The sequence below is a fragment of the Cavia porcellus genome, unplaced genomic scaffold (assembly GCF_034190915.1).
Source record: "Cavia porcellus strain 051 isolate PalLab524CR breed Dunkin Hartley unplaced genomic scaffold, mCavPor4.1 scaffold_27, whole genome shotgun sequence".
NCBI lineage: Eukaryota > Metazoa > Chordata > Mammalia > Rodentia > Caviidae > Cavia > Cavia porcellus.
In genome coordinates this window covers 47,068,092-47,086,401 of record NW_026947510.1, presented here as the reverse complement: position 1 = coordinate 47,086,401, position 18,310 = coordinate 47,068,092, and the positions used below count along the sequence as shown (strand labels likewise).

Sequence of the window (18,310 nt, the reverse complement as noted above, 5' to 3'; positions counted from 1 at the left end):
GTGAGTTCAGGCCAGCTTAGGCTACACAGTGAGTTTGAGAAAAAAAATCCCCAAATGTCTTAGGCAGGCACTAATATTATTTTGTAGGTAAGCAAAAAGAACAGTTTCCTCAAGGTATAAATAGTTAAGACAGTGGCTGAGCCACCATTTGAACCTGAGTACTCTGGTGTTAGGACTTACATTTTTAACCGTAAACTAATGAAATATTTAAAATAAGAAATCAACAGGACTTAGAAACTATGGAAATATGGCAAGTGAAGCAGGCTCTTGTCAGCTTTCAGCTGAGGGAATATTTTTTCATATAACACCTACAACTCTGTAAGGTTTGAATGAGCAATTGATTCTTATGCTTTGGAAACTCAGCCTTATTGCCAAGTTGAATTGCAAAAAAATAGTTGAAGAATAAATATAAATAATCTTAGCTCATTGTTTCTCAGATGGTTATGGTCTTTTGTTTTGTCTCTTGAGAAACTATTAGAAGTATTTCTGAGTGGCACAAATACATAATGTTTTCAATTAATGATGTCTCAGTAAGTTTAGGAAAGTACTTTATGTGATTATTTCTCTGTATAACATTCATATCAGCCTACGTATTTTTTTCAGGAAATGTTAAGAGGAAATACGTAATAGCTACATAATGTGGTTTAAAAATATTAGTTTAAAATAGTTTCCAATCTTAGTACTTTTTTGATATGTTAGGCCCGCAGTTAGTAAAATGAGTTGTTTAAAACTACATAGCTTTTCTTTAGTTTTTGAGAATAGTATTGAAAGTTTTAAAAAACATTTTAGCCAAATCATAGATTTCAGGGCAGTATTATACCTAAATTTTTTTTCAATATTATGATAATTTGTTACTAGTAATAAAGTATGCTTTAGATTACTAGTTGAAATTAGGAAATACTTTTTTGGTTAACCATCCGAATTACGTTTGTTTAAAAAAATTCATCTTATTTTGAAGCAGCAATTAGGTTGAAACAAAAAGATAATTACTGCCTTACAAAATAAGAAAATGTGAGGCCATTCATAAATAAATATGCACAAAATATATCAGTGTGCTTATCTAAATTATTTAAATTTTTTCAGTAACAATCTTTCGGGTAGTGCCTATCATGTAATTAGCATTATTTGGATATTGAAAGTATCATTGTTAAAACAGGCAGATATCCTGTACACATCCAGTTTAGGCTAATTCCTACACAGTTTGTATGTGTGTGTGCACACGTGTGTGTGTGTGTGTGTGTGTACGCGTGCATGTGTGTGTGCACCTATGTGACTGTGTGTGTGTGTCTGTGTCTGTATATGTGGCAGATAAGTGGAGATAAGTGGTAAAGGTTCTTGAAATTTGAATTCTGATCTCAATAGTGACTCTTTTCACTTTGGGAGGTATTCATAAGCAGGTATGCAAAAACTAAGCCCAAAGTAGTTAAGTACCTTTTGGTTCTCAGCATTTTAGTAAGTTTTCAGGAAGTAGATAGAATTCAAAAAGGCACAAATACGGCATATATGATACGTGAACTTTTCTGTATTACCAATAGTGTGGTATAATGATTATTCAGTTACAAATAAAAACAATTTGCACAGTCAAGGAATAGATTACAGTTTCACTTTTTCTTTTTTCCTTTTTTGCACATTTAGCAAAGCCTTCACTTTGGTCCAATGTGGCCTAGCTGCCAGCTACCCTGTTAACATCCCAAATCCTAGGTCTTGATGTTTGTTCTATATTTGTACATCATTTCCTCTATGAGGAGAATCTTTTTCTCAGGCAGATACTAATCCTCACTCAGTTTGAGGCTGCATTCTCCTTTTAAACTGAACTCTCTTAATTTCTGTTTCATTAGGGGAAATTTATCTTCTTGAGGGTGTTACTGTTTGGAGTATCACTTTCAAGTATTGAAGAATATAACCTTAAATGCCATTCTTAACAAGGTAGATGATCATTACTTTAAAACCTTTACTTGATCCAACCTCGTACTTTATCTCCCCAGTTCATTTGAAAGTTAGGTTGAGTAACAGTCTACTGCTTTTTTATTTCAGGATTAAAAGATTTCCCAGGGCAGCATTATTCTTTCCCAGAGCCATATAAAAATAGAGTTGAATATAAAACTTCAGGTAATCAGTGTTTCTTAGTTGCAAGTAGGTAAGTGCCAAAAGTCTCAAAGGGATTGAGTTTAATAAAGGCATATTTTGTGTTGTGCTGATCAATTGCTTGTTTTCGAGATATAATTTATCATTTTAAGGATTCGTACCAGTTTTACCTGCACTTCAGAAAAATGATAAAATAAAAAGATGGCAAGATATCAAGCTGTGGCCATGCTCTAGAAAAGTAACAGTAATAAAATGAATTAATTCTAATGTCAACCTATGTGTGCGGACATAATCCCTAAAAAAGGGTACCAGTGTGAGTATTGATTTAGAGCTCAGTTCATGCCTACAGTTCAAAAAGCATATTAAAAGATTTGTGATATTATCTATGACGAGTTTTGACCCATGGAGAAAAATACAATAATGTGATATAATTTGTAGAATAATTAAATTTTACTTTTTCCCAAAATTATGTCTTTTTGTAAGTAATTCTCTAGATTACTGGAAAGAGCATGGTATTTAAAGTGAAGAGATTTTTTTTATAATATCTTTGAAATGCTTACTTTGAGTCACATCTCAGCTGTATGTCCTTTAAATAACTAAACTACCCAGTTTTATATATGGAATGTATAGTTGACATACTTTTTAAAGTCAAATTCTGGTTTGCTTTTTATGGAAGTATGGTAGAACTTCAATTTCATAGATTTGTAGGATGAATAGAGTATCAAATTCTCTAGTGTGTTTCTTGTAAAAGTGTAGTTAGCAGTTTTATAAACCTAAACATTCTAAGGATTAAATACTATATCTATGAATATTTAATGTTAATAAATTAGTCTTAATCACAATTGCTCCTTGAGTTGCTGGCTCATGTTTGGCATAGGTATAATACAGGGTTTGAAATAAATTTAGCATTTCTTTAAATAAATAAATCCTTTAATCTAAATTGTATTATAATTAACCCCTAAATTTAATAGCCCCAAAATTCCCCCTGTGACTTCTTGCTTATGGTTGTAGATTACGTTGTTGATACAATTTCTAGTTTGTGATTCAGTGCTCCCTACTGTATGCTTGCCTTGCTTCACCTAGAATCTAGGGCCATTACTTTCTGTAACCATTTCAGTGAGCTGCCATAGTTTCAGTCTGTACTGTCACCTGATCCAAGCATGCGCCAAAATATCACTGTTTCTGGCTCCTGTATTGCTGAATCTGCTTTGCAAACCCTTCGTTCCTTGAGCTTTTGCTTTAACCAAAAACCAAATTTAACAAATGCCCTCAGTGTGGACACATGCCATTTGCTTCCTTAGCTCCCATGCTGTGTAACTAGCTTTCTATTAAACCTGTAAACACTTTATTCAGTCCGATAGTGGCATCTCCATGTGCAGTTGTGTGGCTCATGTGTCGAAATAAAGGCTGCTTGTGAATTTGTCAGAAGAATATGAATGCTCCACTTGTGCTGCATTCAGCTTTTTTTTTTTGTTTTTAATCAGCCACTAAATTCTTTCATGATGTTTGATTAATTATTTGCTTATTTTATGTGTTATATCAAGGTAAGTTTAATGTAAAGTAACACTGTATTCTGTGTGGTTACATGTATCTCATAGGAATTATTATTACATACTTTTTCATTTAGACGTGCTGGCCATTCTAAGTATGTTTTCTTATGATTTGAATAACTTCCTCCAATTTTTTATTAATTTTAAAATCAATGTTCCAGGTTATTTCCTGTGAAATTTCCTTTTTAAAACAGAAGCTATCATGTATTACTTGTGGTGCAGATGAAGGCAACCTAATATGAGAAAAATCCAGGTTTTTTTGTGTAAACAGCACAATTACTTGCTTTAGAAAATAATATTGTAATTTTCTAGAATGGCTTAAAAAGTAAATAGCAGATTCTACTAGTGAGTTTAGGAAAAGATAGACTATAGTTCATATAATAAATATCTCCAGAAAACAGCTTTCTAAAAGATAGAGTTCTACTTTTCTATCATTATTTTTGATACCTGTTTTCTCAGAATCATAAATAATGTGATAAATGAACAACTACTTGAGTAATAATTTATTTTATCCTAAAATTTCGGTTAGGAAAGGATAATGTTAAATGGATGTTCAAACATATGTCTTAGGAGCAAAAGCAAGTATGGACTTAAAAATGTATCAGTTATATTAATGTATACATATCAGTTAAGAATATGAAGAAATTCTAACAGTAATAAATATGCAAAATAAGGCCAACTAATTGTTGCACACATTTCCGAATTCATAATATTGACTGCTAACACTGTATTGTAGTCTTTTCTGTTTCTCTTCCTTCACTTTATCTTATACTTTGATCTTTCCCTCAGTTTCCTGAAGTCTGCATTTCTTTCTTTTCTTCTGAAAGAAAGTTTTAGGGTATCTCGGTCTTGGATCCAAAACTTTAATTCAAGAACTGCCTGGCATCATTTATAGTTCTGGCTTTAATCCGCTCATTTCCCTTTTGCTGATCTCCTCCCTGTGGGGGAAACAAAATTACACCGTAGGAATGTGAGGTATCACAAGCTTCTTAACCTTTCTTTACTTTGCTGTCTTCACTATTTTACTAGTGAGTATAATTCTTACTTTACTAATTTTGAAAAACATTTTGAAAATTGAATGTGCACCTCAATATAAAAATGGAAAGTGCTATTGGATTGTTTGGATTTCAGTTTTAATAGTGCCTGACATGTGAAAAATTTACAGTAAGAAGCTTATCACCCTGTTTAAAGTTTTCACACTGTTTCCAAATGGGCATTGGCTACCAAAAGAAATGAATCAGGACATACTAATTATGGGCTGTTTTTGTTTTTAATGTTTTTGAACATAAAAAGTTACTGTAATTTGCAGCTCCTGTTCATCACTAGTTTGCAGCTAAATGCAAGTGATTAGGAAGTATCTGTAACAGCTGTTGCATTTATAATGCGCTATTAGAAGAACTTCCTATGACAGTAAAGTATAATTATGTGATTTTTAAGCACCCCTGCTTCCCTCCCTCCCTTTTTCTAACCAGAAATCAACCAAAGGCCTTTCTCATGCCAGGAGTTTACACTGAGCTACATTTCCAGCTCTGAAAAATTTTTACCACTGAGCTACATCTGCAAACCTAAATTTTTCTTTCTTTGCTTTTTGGTGGTGGTGAGGTGAAGGTTGCACTGTGTTGTCCAGGCTGGTCTGAAACTCCTGGGTTTCAAATGATTTTCCTATCTCAGCCTCCCAAGTAACTGGAACTACAGTCTGGGTAAATCCAACCCTGCCTGTGTACACTATTTTTTTTTTTTTTAAAGTTACAGTGCCAGTCATGGAATTTATTATGTTTCATGTGAAATTCATCCTCCTATATAGTCACCAAATTGTTTTTTGTATTAATCTTTTAAACATATTTGCTTTTGGTGGGAAAGATTGGCTAGTTCCTATATTTCTTACCACTTTGCTTTAGAACTAATGTCTCTGAAGAAGGTTGACAGGCATACAACTTTTTCTCTTTCAACCTGATACATCTTTGCATTGGAAAGAACCTAGAATATAGGAAGTTTTAAAAATTCGTACCATGAAATGAAATCAGAATTTATATAAAATTTAGGAATATGACTCATGATGTGTTCCTTCAGTGAGGTGAAATATAGGGTTTCAGTTAAGATTAGAAGCTGAATACTCTTTGTCCACACTTTAATCTGTATCTAATAAAATACTTGGTATAGGTATCCCTTAAAGTAAATACGCATATAGTGCTTTTTTTTTCCTAACCACCATTTTAAAGATAGGAAGTTTGAAAATCTGTTGTAGAGCAACACTTCTATGCATCCCATAGTATGTTGATTTTAAACATTTCTTGTTCTTGTTCTATTGAGTAGTGAACTGATTTAAAATTTATTTTTCAGATGAACCAGAAACTCGAGATGCATGGTGGGCAGAAATCAGACAAGAAATAAAATCACATGCTAAAGCACTAGGCTGTCATGCTGTCGTGGGCTACAGTGAATCAACTAGCATCTGGTAAATGGTTACAGCCTGCTCCTCTAGAGTGTCGTTTAGATTCATCTTTAAGGGGGAAACTTTGTAAATGTAAAACTTACAGTGATGGGGTGGTCTGGAGTGTGAGTCTGGTAGTATATTATACATTAGATCAAGTTTATTGTGCTGTCTTTTCCACTAAAGCACTGCCAAATTTAGAGAATTTACTCTGCTGAAAGTCTCAGGTTATCCAGGAAAGTGTGATATGATAGTAAGTACAGCCTGTGGTATCCACGTCTTTCAGGGACTGACTGAAAATAGCATGCATCACATGGGAAGTATTCATTGTAGGTCTGATTTACCCAGTTTGTGACTCTAGTTTTGTAAGTCCTTCCACCTAGATTACTTGGACCCCTCGGTCTTGTATAAATGAATTTGTCAAGTGTCTGTAAACTCATTCTGCCTGCACTTACCAAATGGGGTGTAACTTTGTCCTGCTAACAAATTGTCTTTTTTTTTAATGGCAAATGACAAACCGTATTTTTTTGGAGATAGGATCTTACTAAGTTGACTGAATAATTTAGTAAAACCCTATCTCAAAAAGAAAAACCAACAACAACAAAAGAAACAAATTTGTGACCTTCCTGCCTCAGCCTCCGCGAATGCTGGGATTACAGGCTGATATGACCTCAGCCAGTGTAATATATTTTATGATTGCAATATCCCAAGATGCTTCAGGATCCTTGAGGGCTGAGAGTCAAAAGAATTGGAAGCAAATGTCAGTGACACAGTGATGCTTGAACTGAATCATGGGAGATAAATATTGCATAAATGAAGGGAAGAGGAATGGGGAGAATGTTCAAAGCTAGAGTCGCATGGAAGAATGCTAGAGAGTATCAATTCAGCACAGCTAAAGACAGGTACAGGTGCAAGAGTCAGTGCGTTAATCTGATGGATTCACTTGCAAATTTCAGTTTACCTGCCAGAAGCTCCTTGCCCCTTCCTTCCACATGTTAAAAAAACCTTTGAATTTAAATACATCTTTACCAATTTCTTTTAACCTACCTGCTTTTACTGGAATGAGCTTTGAAATGTGCATCTATTCTTATTTGTTAAAAACCTGCAGAGGCTGCTTGTTGCTCCTGACATCCTAACTGCACATTTATCTTTTAAGCCTGTTCAAGTCACTCTTTCTGCCTGTGCTTTTAAGTTTCTGTGCATGTAGTCCTTGTTTGGAGCATTTTTTTTCCTAGGCTGCTGCTTATCTCATTGTCATTCAGTAGTTATGTTGATCATTTAGCTATTTTAACTTTTAAACTAAGTGATACATAATAAAGAATTTCAAAAAATTATTTTAAAAATCATACATACAGAAACTCCGTTTGGTGTATTTTGGATATCTTTATGATTATTCAGGTTCAGATTAAGCTATAGCAAAATAGATGCCTTTATAGTTATGCCTTTGGAGTCCTTTTTTAGATGTTATATTTTGAAGAAAGTCTTCATACAGTTTAATGGATTATTACTAGATTGGACAGTATAGTTTGAAACATTTTAATCTTTCAGGAAGCTGGTATTAAATATACTTTGTTTCAACTTCTAATTCTTAAAAAACTCCTCTCGATCCATTTTAGGTGAAATTGTTCCTTTTTTCTTTTTTTGAGCTGGGAATCAAACCCAGGGCTGTGTGCACACTAGGTATGCACTCTACCACTGAGCCAGCCACGCCACTGGCCTGTTTTTCGAGTTTCTAACCTATGTTTTAATAGATTATTCTGGATATTATTTAACATTTAATAAAGTCCAACTTAAATTTCATTGGTCACTGCTGTAATCGTTGATAGGTGGTAATAGTTAAACTGGCTGAAATACTAACTTTAAAAAAAATTTTATTTTGTTTTCCAGTGAAGAAGTTTGTATTTTATCAGCATCTGGCACAGCAGCTGTACTGAATCCTCGATTTCTACAGGATGGCACCCTGGAGGGCTGTTTGGAACAGAGGTTGTCATGACAGCCTAGCTTATGTCTAGAAAGACAGAGAAGGGAGAGGTTAACTTTTTTTCTCAGAGCCCCAGGATATTTCTTCTCCACAAGAGAGGCTGTTAGTATTGTAGAAGTCAGGACCAAGCACTTCTCTGAGTTTTAATTGACTGGTGGTTGTGAGGAGTACGGGATTCTGTACTGTATTAGACACATTATTATTTCTAGTGCAACAGCAAGCAGAAACACTGAAACGGCACCCAGGATTGGAGGCAGATTTATTTTACGTTGATGGGCACTGATTGGGATCATTCTCAGAATAATCAGGCTCCAAAGGCTCAGGGAGAGAGGTGTTTATGGGGTTGGTTGCAAAGGGGAAGTACAGAGGCAGAGTACTTGCCTGTCTTTGATCGGTAAGTAGCAGGAATTATAACCTGGGCCATTAACAGACTGGTTCGGGGGACTTTTCTACTACTCTGGTATCTTAATGAATATGATGCTCATGTCTATAAATTGCAGAATGTCAAGATATTCTTAGCTTGTCATAATATAGAAAGAATTTTTTATTTGACTGTGCTCTTCCTTTTGGCTCACCTTCAAAAACAGAAAAATGTCTTTATTTCACAAAATAAAACTACAGTGTACAAACAAAACTACATGAAAAAACTTTAATACATGTGAAACAGAAAGTGAAAGCATTAGGTAAAATGACCTTGCTGTTTGGCTTATTTAGTAATTGGCATTTTAAACTTCTGAGGTATTATCCATAAATACAAAAAATGCTTTCTATAACTTGGTAAAACCACCAAATATATACATGAAAATAGATGAATATAATAATATATATTAAAAATTATACACAAATGCATATATGACCAACAGACCAACTATTAGTTTTGTATCAGTCTACCTGGATAAAAACATTTTATTAACCTTTGTAGTCAGCATAGGTATTTTTGTGTTTTTCTCCTAGTATTAATATGTTAAGTATAAATTAGGAAAGTAAAAATACTTGTATCTGTTCAGATTTGTTACAGACCTGCAAGTCTCCATAGCAAAGCTGTTCTAGCCCTGGTGGTTAGATGAAGACCCTTTGTCATTATGCCTTAAATGGGTATTCTGTATTATGGAGACTTAAAAGTTACCAAAAGTAGGGAACACTTTGAAAGATAGTAAGCAATTGGAATAGTCTATTGAGAGAACTGTCTTTACCTGTCCTGCAGTGTTCTCACAAGTTAGTAGATTCATTCTATTTTTTCACAATGCAGAGGGTTGAACCCCAAGGCTTTGTTATGTGAGGCAAGTTACACCCAGCTATTACTAAGCTACAGTCCCAACCCGATTTTATTCTTGATTTGGTAGAAGCCTCTTGTAATGGTCTTTTTCTGCTACTTTTTTATTTGTTTTGTGGCTTTGACAGTGATTTCTCAAAGCAGTCAGTACTGTTACAGGTCATTTAAGTATATCCATGCTCTCGTTTTGACTTCCTCAAATTTAGTGACTGAAAAAGTATTTCGCTGGGCATGATGGTGCATGATTGTAATCCCAGCACTTGGGAGGCCGAGACAGGAGAGTCATCTCAAAGTCTAGGCCAGCAAGGGCCACACAAGTGAGTTCAAAATCCAGTGTGGAATACATAGTGACACCCTGACTCAAGACACTGAAGAGAAGAGAGCGCTTAATCATATTAAAATGAGCTCACAAAGAACATGTAGTCCAGTAAACACTGTACAGTGAATGGAGAAGTCGGAGGTACTGCAGTTGTGGTTTGTGATTTGTGTGTCATTTATGAAACATCTTTTGGGTTTTCAGAGAGGCTAAAATAGTTTTTGGAAATTAAGAGATTTTAGAATATACCTGGTTTTTAACTTGTTTTTCTTGTTAAATGCATTTTTCAAATTGTTGGGGTGTTGGCTTAAATTTTTTTCCATAGGAATGATAATACGTATGTTTTCAGCCAGTAGACTATTGGATCTGCTTTCCATCCCCGTTTTTAAGCGGTATTCCTCTAACAATCTTTGAGACAATTGTGGTCTATTGGGCAGGCAGTAAGTCACTGAACTGAAGTGGTGCACAGTAACTGTACTTTTATAGGTAGGTGGGTACAATGCGTGGTTCTGATTTTTGGTCACTTGTAATTCTCACCAGTCGTAGTACTCTTTATTACTTACTCTGTGGTACAAGTTGCATGGCTTATACATAAGTGCTATATATAACATTTAAACAAATTTATAGGTTTTTCAAGAATGCTTTTTTTCTTTTGTGCAAGGATCTAACAACCTTAGGTACAATGACTTACTTATTTATTTTACTTATTTTTCTTAATGTATTTATATAGGCTTGAAGAAAATTTGCCTGTAGGCTGTGGATTTTGCCATATACCATATGATGAACTGAATATGCCATTTCCAGCTCACCTTACATACTGCTATAACTGCAGGAAACAAAAAGTTCCTGATGTTCTTTTTACAACTATAGACCTCCCCACAGATGCAACAGTTGTTGGAAAAGGTTGTCTTATTCAAGCAAGGTATGTTGGTGAAAAAAATGTTTGGTATTCCTGAAAAACTAGGAAATACGGAGTCAAATCTGTTTTAAGACATGTACTATTTCCTACCTGTTCAATTCTGGATAGGCTGAATAATTTTATTAGAACTTTGTATTTTATTGTCTATACAATTGGGAGTAAAAATACTCTCAATATAAAAACTCTAATTAAAGTTTATATGTAAAATCATTTAAGTTCTTTACAAATGTTTATTAGTATTATTAACCTACCTACATGTTAGGGATGTGACTCAGTGTAGACTGCTTAATGATACTAAGTGTGTATTATGGAAATTAATGTTTTTTCTTTTAAGTATTGCTCTGCAATGTTTCTTTTACTATTTCATTAAGGGCTCCTTTAGGAGGGCTCCTCTGGAATAAGAAACCCTAAACTGTAACACAGCAAACAGCTGTAATGTCAGGTCACTGGCAGTTGCCAGATTACCACCCACTGGGAATTTATGTCATCTCACTTAGGGTCTCAGCAGTGGTGAGACAGTTGCTCATTTATCCATTGTGAATTTCCTTTCATCTCACAGCGTAACACCTTCTGTTTTTTTCTCTTTCTTTCTTTTATTTTTTATCTTTTGGTTTAAACCACTCTTAATTCACTCCAACCCCACCCTCACTGCTAGCCTTGCCACCTCGGAGGATGCCCCCAGGGCCAGTGGGTGGTGTGGGTGCCTTACCTGTGACCTTGTTGACACACTCCAGCAGAGTGGCATGAACATCCTTGGCACGAGCTCTCTGGGCTTTGATGACGGCCAGGTACTGTTGGTATGGCGGACTGTCGGGCTCAGTGGCTGTGGGCACTGACGTTGGAGATGCGTGGCACTGTCACAGCTCTGTGACGGGCACTTGTGTGCCAGTGCAGGCAGAGCTCCAGCTGCTCATAGAGCACATGGAACTCTACCAGGCACTTGTCAAAGCGCTGCGTGGGTCCATCAGCTCTGTGGTCCCCTATCAGTGTTAGTGTTCTGAATCAAGTTCTGGGGCAACCTTCATCAAGGTCTGCAGACTCCTTCCTCTGTGGGGTGAGACTGACGTTGCGCAGGGTCCAAGTCCTGTTGCTGGTGCTGCAGCAGGAGGCTCTGGGCAGGTCCCACCAGTTGTGCTGGCAGTTGCTGCTGCTGTAGGGGACCCGGGCCACCAGCTGGAGCCGGACCTGATAAGCCAGCAGCAGAGGAAGCCGCTGAAGCCTGCTCCTGGGACACAGCTATTTTCTGCTCTTTGGTTTTTCTTTCTTTATATTAGGCTTTAGTCTCCTTGTTGACTCATTTCTTGGTTTTTGAGAGCCTTGGGTTTGGCCCTTCTGTGAACTCGTCGGCCTGTGTAGTACCTATGTATCCATGAACTCTGAATTTATAATTCTAGTCCAGAATGTTCTTCTGATCCGTGTAACTGTCTACTTTCCACCCACGTTAGCTATATTGTAGGCATCTTATACTTGTTCAAAGTGGAACTGTTGATTTTCTGTACTTTTATTAGTCTTTTGGTTTTATTTTAAATAAACACTTTTATGTAGTTCTTCATTGCAAAATTGGTATTCTTTCTATTGTTCTCTTTCTCAGCCTTTCCGCATCAAATTCATTACAAAGTCATGTTGTGTTTTCTTCTGAAATAAATTTCTAACTCATTTACCTTTTTTCTTCTTATGTCCTAGCCATTTCATTTGGAATTTTTTTTAAGTGAGGAATTAATTGTTTTTGTCTGAAAAATGTGTTTATTTTACATTTAAAGCATATTTTGGGCTAGCAGTTTTCTTTCAGCATGTTGAAGATAGCCTTTTACCTGTGCCTTAATTTTATTGATATCACTGAGAACTGTCTAAGTATTTTTCCTTTGAGTATAGCCTATCTGGTGTATAATAGAAGTTTAAATAATTTATGTTCTTTAAATGAGTAAATTAATTTTTCTTCTGCTTTTATCTTATGATCACATGCGGTTATGGAGCCTGTAGTTTTTAAGTTATATTGTCTAGTAATTTTGATCAACATTAGATCATTTTGGAGATTTTGAGATTTTTTCCTTTGTGTTTATTGAAACATTTTTGATGAACATTCACAGTGACAAATGGCAGAAAGGATTATTGCTATAACAATCTATTTGAAACAGCTAGCTGTTTTTGTTAATCACACTTTCAGAAAGTTTTAAAAATTGGATGTTTTTTAAGCTGATAGAACACTTGGTACCCACTGACTGAATTATTTGCCTTTATAGGTTATGTCGCTTAAAAAAGAAAGCACAAGCAGAAGCAAATGCTACAGCTATCAGTAACCTCCTGCCTTTTATGGAATATGAAGTTCATACTCAGCTAATGAATAAGCTAAAACTCAAAGGGATGAATGCTTTGTTTGGACTAAGAATTCAGATCACAGTGGGTGAAAATATGCTTATGGGCCTGGCAGTAAGTTTAGAAGCTTTTGGTTTTATTTTATGGTTTCTGTAAGTTATACAAGATTCTGTTTTATATGATTCAAAGTCTTTTAAAAAGAGTTAGCTAAAGAAATTGACATCAAGACCTTAAGGTTTGGGTACACCTTAGAAAATAAAGAATCCAACAATAGATAGGCTTTCACTAATTTTAAAGTGACTGTGACCATAAACTCATCATTTCTATTTCTAAAAGTTATCAGTGATAGCCTGTTTAGGAGGTGACAACCATTGATCTGAACTTCATTATTGTTTATATATTGCTAAGATAGGCTTTTTCTATAAAGACACTTGTGAAATTGGGGGCAAGAGGATATTTGACACCATCCATAGCCCCACCCAGTACATGCTAATGGCGCCCTCCAGCTGTCACCACCGCAAAATGTCTAGATTTTGCCAAAGTCCCTTGGAAGGCAAGATTACCTCTCTCTGAGGACATTATGCCAAAATAATCTTAAGGTTTAATGAAGAAAATAAAGCAAAACATGAGAGGTGCTCCCTAATATTAAATAATTAAGGTTCATCATAAATGTGTAGTTGTGGCAAACAGTAAAATGTACATTAAAATGTGTATTCTGAAGGCTGATGGACTGTGAGTCAGAAAAATATCTCTAGTGTACCTTCTGTTCACCTTGGCCTGTTAGAAGATGAGTTGTGACTGGAAAGATGCCAGTAGAAAAAGTCAGAGAACCGGGTACCCGCGAAACAAATTGATCGTATAAGTTTTTGTCTCTGTCATTGGCAATTTTTAAATTGGAATTCGTTTGCCATCTAACATACTTATGAATACTCAATTTTAAGAAACTAGTGGGAGCTGTGGTTTTTTTTTTGTACTGGGAATTGAACTCACACTTGCTAGGCAGATGCTGTGCCACTGAGCTATATCCCTGGCCCCGGGAATCTTTTTTCAGTATATTTTTTTTGGTTAAAAAGCAAACTAGTGTTCTTTTTTCATGTATCATTTGTATAAAAGCAACTTTGTAAATAATTATATGGAGAGAATTATTGTGTGATATGATAAACTGATCAGGTGTCCTAATGTGTTAGCAAGAGAAATATGTAATAATGAAAGCAATCTGGTTTATATTTTTGAGTTTTGATTAAGTTGGGGAAAGTGTTCGTTTTAATTCACTGATCTATAGATTTTCGTGTTTACAAGGACCTAACATACTTGTAATTCATGCTGAATACAAGACCAGTGATCAGTAGATGCATATGGAATCCTGAATTTATAATAAAAGCTTAAAAAATATTTTGCCAGTAGTTCCAAACATTTCTGATGGTTGAGTCCCATATATATGATACAGATATAAGGCCTGCCTCAAATACTGCTTTGCTGATTCATATTAATCTTTTCATTCATGATCACTAGTGACAATAGTTGTAACTGTTTAACATTTTGATTTTTGTGCTATCTTATAACTTGTGCATTTAAATACCAAGATTTCAAGAGTAGCTTCTATTTGTAGGTAATACTCTGAGTGGCTACTAGGTGTCTTGACGCTGGTAGTTTTGAAAGAATGTAGTATTGTTTTATAAGAGAAGGAAACAGGCACATGTAGCTCAGTGGCACAGTGCCTGCCTGGCAAGCATGAGGTTATGAGTTTGATTTTCAGTACCAAAAACAAAACAAACCAACAACAGCAACAACAACAAAAACACAAGAGGAGAAAACAAATGCCGTGAGAGGTTTCAACCCAAGTGTTATGGTTACCTGTGATGGAACCAGATTTTTTTTTTTTTTTTAAATTGATACCAGGGATAGAACTCATGACTGCCTGCTTGCAAGGCAGGTGCTTATGCCACTGAGCTAAATCCTCAGCCCCGATGGAACCAGATTTTAAACCCAGCTCTGTCTGGCTCTTTGGTCTATATTCTCAACCACACAAGGCTGTTGCCTTCTTAATGAACGGGCTAAGAAAGTGTAAAGTCAGGATGTGGAGGCTTTGTGTGGCCTGGCAAGGGTGCCTGTAGTTGAATAGATGTAGTGATGAACTAGTCAGCAAATCGAAAGGATCAGTTTCATCTATCAGCAAACTACACCAGACCACTACATCCTTTTTAGGGCAGCCTTTTACAAAATTGGTATTTGATTAATTTTTTAAAAAATAATAACGTAAGCTGGGTGTGGTGGCATACACCTGAAATCCCAGCACTTGAGAAGGTTGAGGTAGGAGGATTGCCATGAGTTCAAGGCCAGCCTGGACTACAGAGTGAGACCTTGTCTCACCCCCCCCAAGTAATAATAATAATAATAATAATAATAATAATAAATACAGAGCAAAACCCTGTCTCAACCTCCCATAATAATAATAAATCAAAAACTTCAAAATGTGCAGATATCCCATTTTACTCCTTTGATGTCAACTATTTGATGTTTATCCTTTATTTTTGCTCTGCTTGTATTAGTATAAACCTAAATGCATATGTAAATTTTATCTTTTATTTCCCATAGTTTTCTACTAATAATGGTATGTAGGAACTGTTCAGCCATCAGAAATTAATAGTTACTTAATCAAATATTTAAAATAAATATGTATCAACTAAAATTTTTTTCTTGGTAATTAGAAGATAGAATGGCACAGTGGAAATTTCTTGGAGTTTGTAGGGAGAAACACTTAGATTCAGGTTTCTTCATATTTATTGACTATGGTCACTGCAGTCTTTTTTAGACTTCAATTTTTTTTTCCTTTACTTGGAAAAGTTTATTTTTGCCACCATTAGATTTTTTTTGCTAAGCTAGTTGTTCTTGCAATTTATTTTTTATAGTTAAATGGTTAAAAACTTTAAAAATACAGTGAGGTATGCCCTGAAAAGTTAATTCCCTTTTCCACAGCTGTCCCTCCCTGCCAAGTGGCTCCCCAAAGAAAACCAGCTTGTTACCTGTTACCTTCTTGCATGACCTAGGAGTGGCCATGTATGCACTGTCTTTCCTGCACAGCAAAGACATGTTCCTACATAGAGACATAAAGATTAACATGTTTAAGGCAGCTTGTTTGATTATTTTCCCCATTCCTTTTACAAGTCTGCTACAGGAGTGTATTTAGCAGCTTTACCAACACCTGGTGGTATTCAGATTGCTGGGAAGACACCTAATGATGGCTCCTATGAACAGCACATCTCTCATATGCAGAAGAAGATAAATGACACAATTGCTAAGAACAAAGAGTTATATGAAATCAATCCTCCCGTAAGTAAAAGCAACAAACACTGTGAATGTATTGGTTTTGTTCAGATATTAGTATTCTTTAAGGTTAGCTTATTTTGGACAAAAAAATTTTGTTTAACTGTTTAGATTGACTGTCCTTATTATTTGTTTTTACTTCCTTTAATGTCTTTGCTTAAATGTCTGCTTTTAAGAAGTTCTACTCTGATCATCCTTTTCAAAAATTGCAACTCTTCTGTTCATTTTTGGTACTTCCTGTCACTCTTCTCTCACTGTTTTTGGTAACTTATTTGAACTCTGTGTGTGTGTGTGTGTGTGTGTGTGTGTGTGTGTGTGTGTGTGGCTGTGTGGTGTGTGACTTCTGTCATCTGTATACACAAAAGTGGGCTTTTAGATTTTGTTGCCTGTGCCAGGCTGAACTGAGATGTGCTTTAATTGTACCAAGGACTGGCAAGGCGTGGGCTGAGGCAGTAGAGGGAAGCGCCATCTGGAATGTATTTCTTTTGCCTAGCAGTTTTCATAGTAACAATCTCTCAAATACTTGTTGAATGATTAAATTAATAATTTAAAGTGCTATTTTTTTTAGCAAAAAAATTTGTTTTTCTGTACTAAAAGCAAAGACTAGTATATTATTTCAGTTGTAGCTCAGTTTTTCAGTTTCCTTCCCAGTCATTTTGATAGTCAGCCTTCCTGCAAAGGTTGCAACTTACCAAGATGTAAGTTATCAACAATGATATACTGGTACCTGATAGCTATCACAAAAGTTGCAAGTTGTGTTGGAGTTAGAAAAAATCATTTTGGATTTTGTCTTATTTTTATGAATCTCTCATGTGGAATTTTTTTTTTTTTTGTCTTTTTCATTTTTATCAGTACTAGGGATCGAACTCACGACTGCCTGCTTGCAAGACAGGTTCTTATGCCGCTGAGCTAAATCCCCAGCTCCTGAAATATTTTTACAAAAGGAAGTGTTTGGATAACATTTTAATGATTATGTACATACTGCCTGATTTTGGCTGTTTTATTTAAAATAGTGCACTTGAATTCTCAGTCCAGACTTACAGCTTTTTTCATACTGTTCTAGCAAATTTATGAAAGCAGAGCGAAACTTTTAAGAGGATTTGATGTAGACATTTGTTGTTCAGTGTAGTAGTCATTGGGCACTTGGTGTGTGACTAGGCTGAATTGAGATCTGCTTTAAGTGTAAAATATACACTGGATTGGCAAAGTGTGATGGCACATGCCTGTAACCCCAGCACTCGGGAGGCTGAGGCAGGAGGATCACCATGGAGTTCAAGGCCAACTTGAGCTGCATTAGTGAGTTTAAGGCTAACTTGAACTACATATTAAGACCCTATTTTTAAATAAATAAACAAATAACATATACACGTATATGTATATGTACACGTATACACACATTGAATTTTGAAGATTTAGTATAAAGAATGTTAAGTGTCTCACGAATACTTGTCATACTGATTACATGTTGAAAATTTAATGCATGTATTAAATTTATATATTGAGATAAAATCTTTTATTAAAATTAATTTCATCTGCTTTGTTTTTACTATCCTCCTGGCTTGCTTTATATTTCCATTGGACATTCTGACATGGAACTTCTTTAACTTCAATAAACTTAGCCTTTATAAAAGCTCATATACTTCACATTGCTGAATGCTTATTTGCAGTACATTATTTTTCTTTTGTAGTTGAGTTTTGATATTTGAACATCTACTCATAGTGTTCATGCCAGTCGGGGAGAAGCTACATGTTGGAACTCGGTTTATTGTTCACTTACTAGTTGTACTTCTATTACTTGAACTCTTACTTAATAGGGTTTATCACTTTTGTAAATCCATTCCTATAGGAAAATGCCTCTCCCTCTATTGTATGACTATTACACTTTATTTCAGTTATCTTGCCTCTTAGATATTTTGGTACTTAGATTTTGCATGTTTATCTTCCTTCATTTATTTATTTTTAGTATCCAAAACTGAACTCAGGTGCTTTGCCACTGAGCTGTCTCCTGCCCTAGCCTCCTTTATTGCATGATACACAGTCTGCATCCTTGGATTCAGCCAACCTCAGATTGAAAGTACTCAAAAATAAAGTTGTATCTGTTCTAAACATGTATACTAA

At 35.3% G+C, this 18,310-nt stretch overlaps 1 protein-coding gene and 1 pseudogene across 29 annotated transcripts in view; one reads left to right on the top strand and one right to left on the bottom strand.

Moving 5' to 3' along the window:
• The window catches only part of C2cd5 (C2 calcium dependent domain containing 5), a 92,468-nt gene that overhangs the window by 48,661 nt on the left and 25,497 nt on the right, over positions 1 to 18,310 (top strand). For all 29 annotated transcript variants that reach the window (XM_063238371.1, XM_063238369.1, XM_063238363.1 and 26 more), the window contains 5 exons: positions 5,976 to 6,090; positions 7,954 to 8,049; positions 10,367 to 10,558; positions 12,796 to 12,982; positions 16,034 to 16,198. In XM_063238371.1, the coding sequence (XP_063094441.1) occupies positions 5,976 to 6,090; positions 7,954 to 8,049; positions 10,367 to 10,558; positions 12,796 to 12,982; positions 16,034 to 16,198 (755 nt within the window). The remainder of the gene's footprint in view (positions 1 to 5,975; positions 6,091 to 7,953; positions 8,050 to 10,366; positions 10,559 to 12,795; positions 12,983 to 16,033; positions 16,199 to 18,310) is intronic.
• Positions 11,179 to 12,247, bottom strand: LOC106027825 (mediator of RNA polymerase II transcription subunit 29-like; annotated as a pseudogene).